This window comes from Eumetopias jubatus, unplaced genomic scaffold, assembly GCF_037043125.1.
Source record: "Eumetopias jubatus isolate StellerSeaLion01/CBP00866 unplaced genomic scaffold, mEumJub1_p1.0 scaffold_11, whole genome shotgun sequence".
Classification (NCBI taxonomy): Eukaryota; Metazoa; Chordata; class Mammalia; order Carnivora; family Otariidae; genus Eumetopias; species Eumetopias jubatus.
Genome location: NW_028274817.1, coordinates 56,432,863 through 56,442,973, shown reverse-complemented (window position 1 = coordinate 56,442,973; position 10,111 = coordinate 56,432,863). Strand labels below are relative to the sequence as shown.

General features: G+C 37.0%; 1 protein-coding gene across 3 annotated transcripts in view; it reads right to left on the bottom strand.

Moving 5' to 3' along the window:
* Positions 1-1,759: 1,759 nt before the first annotated feature.
* CHM (CHM Rab escort protein) overlaps positions 1,760-10,111 on the bottom strand; it is a 207,726-nt gene continuing 199,374 nt past the window's right edge. For 2 of the 3 annotated variants that reach the window (XM_028101500.2, XM_028101501.2), the window contains exons 14-15: positions 9,297-9,457; positions 1,760-2,568 (exon numbers count right to left, since the gene is read on the bottom strand). In XM_028101500.2, coding sequence (XP_027957301.1) covers positions 2,377-2,568; positions 9,297-9,457 — 353 coding nt within the window. In that variant the 3' untranslated portion in view covers positions 1,760-2,376. Of the gene's footprint in view, positions 2,569-9,296; positions 9,503-10,111 lie in introns of those variants that run through there. The other variant, XM_088028708.1, reaches the window with a different exon arrangement.

The window sequence follows — 10,111 nt, the reverse complement described above, 5'->3', positions numbered from 1 at the left end:
AAACCAAAAGGTTTTTCCTTTTTTGGCTTAAAACTATGAAAAAAGATTTATTTGCAGTAATTAAGATAGCTGAAAAGAAAGCTCTTAGAATAATTTCTATTATATTCTGAGGCAACAAGAAATATCTAAAGTTCTCTACCACAATGTTTTTAACAGTTGTGTAATATTTTAATCACCATTAATCATATTCAGGAGCTTTTAAACACTTAAATAGTATTTAATAAATAACCCGGAAGAGAGATTATGATGCTGGCTAATGGATAAAATAAGGTACAATATGGGTTGGGCCATGAGACCACAGAGCATCTCCTTCCTTGTCTACATATAGATAGCTGCAGTAAAGCTATCATAGTCTTTCTAGTTATTATTCTGGCCTACCCTGATTGGTTGCTTTCATAAATATGTATGCTGCATTCAAAAGGCCTTAACTCTTAGACTATAACAAAGTACAATATCTTAATTGGTGCAACTTACTGCAATTGTATTCAGACTCAATACTTTCATATAGTGGAACCTTGTATGGTGCTTCAAGGTAGGTATTGTGCATTTAGCACATGGCATAGTTGGGTTTCAGGAAACATGATTTGACTTAAGATCTGAATCTATATAGCAAAATGGATTATAATGTGATTCTGCTATCCCTAATTTGTAGGACATTATAAAACGGGAAGAGAGGGAGAGGGCCAAAGAGATAGGAGATGGGGTGTACAATGGCAGAGGAGTTAGGAGCAGCCTGAGAGGCTGGGAAGGTTTTCCTTCCATCTGGATTCAGCTATATCCACAGGGGATTGGAAAGGTGAGGCAAGAGCTACATTCCTTGTTTCTTTCCATTTTCTATGAATCTGTGACCTGACAGAACTAGCCTCCTTTAAGATCTCTGAAATCTGGAGAGGTCATAGCCTCACAGCAACTATGTGCTTTCTACTGTAGCAATGGCTCTCTCATTGGTAATGTAGGCCAGAATGCACAATAAACTTTTTATATATTTAATTATTGAAATAAATCCAAAGTATTGCTCAAATAGAGCAAACCATCAGAACTTGGCATCCGGAAAAATTTTAACAGTCACTGTCACTGTAACTAGATTTGCTGGCTACGTATAGCCCCAACATTTTTATGTTAAGTGTATATTAAGGTTTACTAATGGTCATACTGTATTCAGAGTCCTTAGTGGTTCAGGTTTACCTAGCAGAAGAGGAATATGAAGAATTTAGAGTGCTTTCCTTACTAACATTCAAAACCACAATTCCATGTTACTATGCTTACTGGTCTACAAGACTATAAAATACTCATTTAGGAAACAGATTTTTTTTTTTTTTTTGGCTTAGTTGCAATAAAAACACTGTGCTCTATTGTGTTGGGGGGAGTTGACAGCAAACAATTATTTGCTGCAAGAGATTTTTGATATTCACCTCCAAGTCAAGGGGAAAACAACTTTTTTTCCCCCCAGAACTACCATTCTAAGGATTGAACTGCATTTATCTTCAAAATTATTCTCCTCCAGTAGGCAACATGTTACTCTTTCTACCTTACATATGGAGAAAGTGAGGCCTATTAAGTTAAAGAATTTGTCTAATATCATCAATAGTATAGCTAGAACTAAATTGGGTCCATACACAATTAGGCTTTAGTTACCTGACCAGACAGATTTCCACATACTGATGAGCATACCCAAATCTTTCCTTCCATTTCTTCAGTCCTATAAGCTTTCCTAGTGTGTAAATGATTCACATACAAATATCACTACTAACAAAAAATGTTGAGTAATGGATTCATGGTTTATTTGTAAAAATGTATACTTTAATATTGGCATTTTTAAGAGTTCTCAAGATAGAAAACAAACCAAACCTCTATTCCAAACACAGGCTCCTGCCTCGATCATGATACTTTAGCTTTCCTCAACTACATTTACATGTGCTTTTATCATTGGTGTCATCATGCCCATACCCATGAAGAAAATAGAATTAAAATAATCAAAGGGAATATGTGATCTGATTCTGAAGATGTGGCTTTCAAACAAAGATCCAAAGTGGTAAGCAAAAGCTTTCTGAATATGACAGAATTATTAACAATGCATAGGTACACTTTCATATCCATAGCTACTATACTCCTGGGAACCCATCCATTTATATTTATCTGCTAATTCTACAGGTTTGGTAACTTAAAGCAAGCAAGCCAATGTGCTTTATAAGTGTTTTGTGTTCTTACAATGTCCTCTTTAAGGAAAATCCCCTTTTGGATTTCTATGACCTGCTTCTCTCGGTAATTATGTCAATTGGCTGCTGTTTTCTAACATTTTTCAAACAGTTCTTCCATGAAGAAGACTGAGGCCAGGAGGGATTTCCAAAGTGGGATATTCAGTTTGGCATATATCCATTACTGAGAGGCCTCCTCTGGGTTTCCCAGGCTTGTGCTTTCCTTGGGAGTCTCTGAGTTAGCTTCTGGTATGACACTGAATTCAGAAGTCTCTGATTGTAAACTGTCCCCATCAATGATAATGTCTTCAGGATTTGGTGGGGGTGGACAGAAGTCTTCATTGGGGCAGATTAGCTGGAAAAGTGTTTCAGCCTGGCAAGGGAAGAAAGGACAAAATAGTTTTTGGATATCAGCTTAAAATGTATATGCCTTTCTGAAATTATTTAAAAAATGAAGTATCACCCTTGAAAATTTCAAGTTATAGACCTTTATCAAGTATACATGACCTTCTAAAAATCTGCTTTCAGAATTCCGTGACTTCTCTCCAATTCTATGCATGCATTCAGGCCCACTATTAAGTATATCAGTACTTGATCAGATTATCAAGTGTTAGATAGCTGAGAGTTTAAGGACATTCATTCTACACATCGGTAGAAATACAATTTCCTTTAATATTCTTTATGTAAATTCCCAATAGAGTCTATTTGTGATAGCTGTACAATTAAACTTGGCATAAAATAATCTTAACAAGGGCGCCTGGGTGGCTCAGTTGGTTAAGCGACTGCCTTCGGCTCAGGTCATGATCCTGGAGTCCCGGGATCGAGTCCCACATCGGGATCCCTGCTCAGCAGGGAGTCTGCTTCTCCCTCTGACCCTCCCCCCTCTCATGCTATCTCATTCTCTCAAATAAAATAAAAAAATAAAATAATTTTAACAAGTCATTATTAAAATCAAGAAAATTCTTATTTGTTCAACTATTTGCTTTTCTGGTATAATTTAACTACCCCCCCCCCCCGGGCTTTAAGGAGTATAACATGGTGTTCAAGATGACGGACTCTGAATAGAAGGCCATGTGTAAATGCTGGCTCTGCCAATTAGTAGCAATGCAATTTGGGGGAATGCTTAATAAACTTTTGAGCCTTGCTTTCCTTGTCTATGAAATGGCAGACTAAGCCTCTATATATGGTAGCTGTCATCTCTGTTAATAAGTTAAAAAGTCAAGATTTTATTTTTAAAGATTTTATTTGAGAGAGACAGAGACAGAGAGAGAAAGAGACTGCGCACACATGTGAGTGCAAGCGGGGGGTGGGGGGAGGAGCAGGGGCAAGAGGGAGAGAATCTCCAGCAGACTCCACCAACATTGGCCAATGCGGGCCTATGTGGGGGCTTGATCTCGTGGACCTGAGCCGAAACCAAGTCAAACGCTTAACCAACTGAGCCACCCAGGAGCCCCAGAATGTCAAGATCTAAGCTGAGCTTAGTCTGGCAGGGTAAGAGAATAAGAAACTGAATGTGATTTTAATGAACACACACGCACGCATGCACACACACACATACACACACAAAAGCAAATGTTAACAAGAAACATTGCTATTCTATTCTAAATATATCCTTACTTTTATTTAGATGAATACAGCTCATTGTTAGATAAGTGTCTTTGACATACTAGGGAGCTTGCACTCTATCCTATTGGTAAACAAAAGTCATTAAACCGTTTTAAGGTATATGCTTGTTTTAAAGGCAACGTCTTTCTGTACCACTTTAATCCTTCTTTCTGACATGCACACAAAGTCATCCCTTAGGCCAGGTGTTGACAACTATGGTCCACAGGCCAAATCCAGCCTGCTATTGTAAATAAGGTTTTATTGGAACACAGCCACTCTCATTCATTTAACTATTTTCTGTGGCTGCTCTTCCACTACAATGGCAGGGTTGAGTAGCTGCAGAAGAGACGACAGGAGCTGCAAAATCTAAACTATTTACCATCTGGCCATCTAATGTTGGTAGACTCAGGTGGTTGGTCCATGGGGGGATTAAAAGTGACATTCCTTGGGAGTGGGTGGAGGGATACTAAACAGAAACTTTTGAGCTCTGATGTGAAGTTGAAAGAAGGGACAGAGAAAAATACTTTCCCTCTTCAGTATAAAGGGTATATTTTTTGGACATGCCATTTTACTGTGACTGTTTTGAAACTAAATATTTGAGATGCCTACTTTACTCTCCACCCCAGGAACTCACCACAGGTCTTTGCTGGAGAAACTTAGCTCTTAGAAGCAGGAGGACTGAGGTCAAAGCCTCTATCTCATCCTTTAGTTCCTCTTTTTGTCTTTTATCTCAACCTTGTCTGCCTATAGAAGTTCTCCCTCCCTCTTACTTCCTTTCACTCTCAGGAAGCAATCAATGGCCAAATCCTGACAATCTTATCTCTTAGTTCTTGACTCCCTTTTTTTTTCCTTCCCTATAGATATAGCCCAGGCATACATCATCTTTCCCTTAGATAACTGCAACATCTCAGAACTGGTCACCTTGCCTCTAGGTTTACCCCATGTAATCCATTTCCATGCTGCCTTCAGAAGGGGTCTATGGAAATGAAATTCTGGTTATGCCACTCTCTGGCTTAAAACTCTTCATTGACTCCCCATTTCTTAAAAGGATAAAAATCCAAGATCTTTGCTATGGCATACAAAACCCTACAAGCCTCTTTCTCTGGTCTTATCATTTACTCCATCCCATCTTCAACTTTCAGACTTTTTGCTTCACTAATACCTATTTATGTGCACTTTCTTAAACACGTCATGATGTTTCTATCATGGATTGGTGCAGATGCTGGAATGTTTCAATTATCTTCCATTTGTATGGGGAATTGCTACTCATCTTTTATAGTCCTCTCTGCAAAGTTCTCTGACTCCTAAATAGACCTCATGGCTCCTTTGTATTATTTTTGAACTTTGTACATTATTCTATTATTGCATATACTGTACTGCACTGTCATTTGTTTACATGTTCTCCTTTACTAGACAGTGATTCCTTCAGGGATGACAAGGACTGAAGGAATCAACTCTGGATCCTTAGTTCCTGGTATGGAGTAGTATTCCAATATACATTTTTTAAAAAATGAACTAAAGAACTTTTAAAACTGTATATTGTAGAAATGCTGAACATAAATATAATAATTATTATTACTACTTTACTTCTATTCTAGTTCCTCTGTGTCTCACACCTTCTCTCCCTTCTGTTACCTACCTGTAGGATACATTTTCCTCTGGATCTCAGTCCCTGTGGCTGATTCCACACTCTGTTTCCATATATCCTTGTCATAATCTGTCTCCTAGGACTGCTAACCAATTGCAGGCTGCTGCACCACCCTTATTTGTTTTCTACCTGCTTGTGGAACTCTCACCATCAGCCCATCTGCCATTGGCCCTCACTGATGCCAATTTCCTACAGCCAGTCTCCAAAACCCTTCCCATCTCCTCTCTCTTACTGCTGGAACCTTTGAAGGTCAACTGCCATGCTCTGGAAGGTCTATCTAATATTTCTTGGTCTGTTGTATTTCATTTGTCAACTAAGCCTCAATTGTGAGAGCTGTCAGAAGTAGAGGTTAGTTGAGAGGAGTTATTAACTTTTAATCCTTTTTGCTCCCCCTCCCCACCTTTTTTAGAGAGAGAGAAAACATGAGCGGGGAGGGGTAGAGTGAGAGGGAGAGAATCACAAGCAGGCTTCATGCTCAGCATGGAGCATGATTCTGAGATCATGACCTGAGCTGAAATCAAGAGTCAGAGGCTCAACCGACTGAACCATCCGGGCACCCCAATCCTTCTTGCCCTTTTAAACCAAAAGCTAGCTTAAAGAGTAGAGTTTCGTGTAGTTAAAAAAATTAAAAAGGCATAATTATATTGTGACTTGGTTTCTTTATATTGAGAAGTATAGAGAGGACACACTGAGTTACTGAAGACATTCCCATGTTTATTTAACATACATCTAGACAAAACAAAAAAAATATTTTGTCAATCTAGCAGTTTAATATATTTAGGATGTATCCACATTAACAAGAGGAAAGTAGCACAGCACAGTAGATGACTGTATAAGCACTGGGGTCCAACAGATCTGAGTTAAAGTTCTGGCTCACAAATTTACCAGATCTATGATCTTTGGACAAGTTATTTAGCCCCTCTGGGTCTTAGTTTCCTTATCTTGGGCATGTCACAGATACTTACCTCATAGGGTTCTGAGGACCAAATGAAATAATATACATGTGATGTTTAGGATATTGTCTGGTACACAGAAAATGCTCAGTGAATGGTAGCTTTAGAAAATGTGACACCTAAAATTTCCCTCTCCTTCAATGGCATGAGAAAGTGAACGATACTGCAATATGTGAGCAACTTGATAGGTCATATGATCTATAAAACTAGTCTTCAACTTACAAATTCTGTACCAAAAGTCATAAACATATTGCTAATATGCCATAAAGACAACATTCTAAATGGTGGTAAGGCTGCCCCCATCAGCCAATTTAAACCATTTTACACCTGAAATATAATACAAAGAGTACATTACTATGGTAGTGGCACCTCCTAGGAGATGGGGGCTCCTGAAGGAGGAGTGAGCTATCAATGATCTTGGGAGTAGAGAACTATAGACCAGTCTGTTCATCAGTATGTGTGGGTAAATGAGACACTACCTGTATTAAGAAAAGAGATATCATATGTCAGTTTCAGAAAAAAAAGAAAAAATTAAGTAACAAACTATAAATACCAGCAAGTCACAGAATCACAATTTTCACTTAGGCTACTTATGCTAGCATCACTGTGGTGATAATAATGTCTTGGTGTGCTCCTCCTGCACACAACTTTAACTTGTATTAAACACAGACCACTTTATATTTTTTAGTATGTTTTCAAATCACATGGATTGGTGCAGATGATGGAATGTTTCAATTATGTGTTCCATATGAACACAAGGGAGACAGGTCTATGCTATGCAACATCTATACGTTTACAAATAGGAAAAGCAAATGCAAACTTGCTAACTGGTAAAATAAAGCATTTGTGAAAAAAAAAGAAGTCTGCGGGTGCTTATGTTTACTACGTAGACAAAGCCTAGGTGATGCTCTAAGAGCTTTTATCGACAATTTGGAAAACAGAAGTTATCAATTAGTGACTAGGCTGAACATAGGATGAAATACTGGAATTAGAACACAAGTTTATTTAAATACACTGGCTATTTGTAAATATTATTACTGATGCCCTTCAAAATAGGTATTATTTCTCCCCAAACTGATGTGAGGTTTAAAGCTATATAACAATTTAAAACTACTCACATTTACTAGTATATAATTAGTACCAAAAGTAGCATTATTATTATTTTATACTAGGATTAAACACTAAAATCTATCTTCTTGGGAGCAAATTACCTCATAACAAAATTATCCTTTAATTATAATCTTCTAGCTGTTTGTTAAGATCACATTAGCATTTGTATAATGAGCCCTTATGTAAAAGGCCTTCCCATTTTGGTTAAAAAAAACATTACAGTCCACTCAGGAATAAAAATGACCTAAGCTAGGGACACCTGGGTGGCTCAGTCAGTTAAGCATCCTACTCTTGATTTCAGCTCAGGTCATGATCTCAGAGTCAGGAGATGGAGCCCTGCCATCAGGCTCTGTGCTCAGTGGGGAGTCTGCTTCTCTCCCTCTCTCTCTGCCCCTCTGCACACATGCTCTCTAAAATTAATAAATAAATCTTTTTAGAAAAATGACCTAAGCTATCTGCCTGAAAACATGTTGGTGATTCTGCTTGGAAAAAAATGGATCATCAAAGCAAAAATGCCTTGGTCATTTTAAGCCATAAATGTGGAACTTGAACCATCTTAGGTTCCTATTAAACTAACAGAATGAATGATGGGTGACTTCCCACTTCTGATATCACTGATTGAATAGGATTATCAAGGATCACCACTAGACTCTGAAGAGAGAAACAAAGAATGTGGCAAAAAAAACTATAGATACATGGGGTCATGGCCTTGCCACTATGATTAAAAATTAAAGGGTCAATGAGGCCATTTGCTCCTATGAGATCCCTGCCACTAGTTGGACTGAAACTTCCATCTGTGGTCTTAATGTTAAATTATCCACTTGCTGATTCAATAGACAGATATGCCAACTGTATCTGTGAAAAGTTTAGACTTGTGCCTCAAAAAAATATATTTTATGTTCTTTTCCTGTCAGGTACAGAGAAGTGTATTTATATATACAAATGGATCTTCATCTGAATGGAATCATAGTTCACTTTTGTCAGCTTGTGTTGGCTTACGCTGTACCAGTTCATAGCCCTGCCCAGAAGTGCTGTCACAAAATTCCACCTTGATTTAACATATTCCTCAGCAGCTATGACAGTAACTTCTGGGACACCAGCTTGTGTCAAAACATTAAAGGAATCATGTTAACTCTGAAAAACTGTAAGTTACATATTCTTTTCCAAAATAAGAAAATGTTTTAAGATCAATTAAAAATTATATTTTGTATGTGATTAGTTACTTGGTTACACTCCTTTTAAAATGACTCAGAGGTTAACAAAGAAAAATGGTTAGTATATTTTAAAATAATAAAACAACAGGCCTACAGTTTAAATTAGAAGGAGGGCATGTACTGCATGGAGCACTGGGTGTTATATGAAAACAATAAATTGTGGATCACTACATCAAAAACTAATGATGTACTCTATGGTGACTAACATAATAAAATAAAATAAAATTTAAAAAAAAGCAATGTTTCTTTAGAAAACTGGCATAACTTTAATTTTTCAGAATGTGTATTTCTAACATCTTCCATCCTTATTCCCACAATGGAACTCATAAATGCTCTCTTGCAAATTCATCATTATAGTCAAGAATGTGAAAATATTGGATACTATATTTACAGTATATTTAAAGAAGTTTGGTCATTTATAGGAAAAAGTTTGGGGGCAAGTTATAGAGATGGTGTTAAATGACAGAGACACTTTTCTAGTCTTTTTTCCCACATCCCAGAGGAAAAAAACAATTCACTTTCCCAACCACACCAACTTTTTAACAGAAAATGAGAAACACAAACAGCTTACCTGTTTGACTGCATTATCATTTCCTAAACCACAGTCTGGACCAGAGCAGACATAAACGTTGGAAGGTAAATCATTATAAGAGTTCCTGCTGACATCTGAAGAATCTCTCATATTGAAGTAAAGAGCCCACAGAAGTCTTGGTTTTTCAACTTCTTCATTTTCTAAATGTAGGCATAAATTTTACTTACATCTATAGCACAATAAGCCTGTCAATTAATACAATACATAGCCAATTACTAACAAAGCCATGATTATATAGTGTAGTAAATCAGAGCTTTGTATGTAAAAAACAGTAAATCTTTATCCACACACTCTAATACATGTATATATTTCAAGCAGTGATGGCTTTTCAACCTAAGACAAGTTAGATTTTAAAAATTATTTTGATTACAAGTTACTTAGATGTAAGTCCAATTGTGTTCTCTTGGATTTCTATTATTTCTCCACAGCAGTATCAAAGCATTTCTGAACACATTCATCCTTAAATTATGCCACTGAAGATAACAAATTTTTTTATGTTTCACATAAACAAACTAACTTGAAAAAATTATTAAGTCAATGATCTATACAGGATTATGAGATGTCTAGAAGACATCTATAGAGACAGGAAGTAGATCAGTGGTTGCTTAGGGCTGGGGGAACTGGGGTGAGGGATGACTGTTACCAGGTGTGGGGTTTCTATTTTGGGTGATGGAAATATTCTAGAATTTACTGTGGTGATGTTTGAACCATTTGGTGAATATATTAAAAAACATTGAATTTTACACTTTAGGTGGGTGAACTGTATAGTACCGTGGATTATATCTCAATAAAGC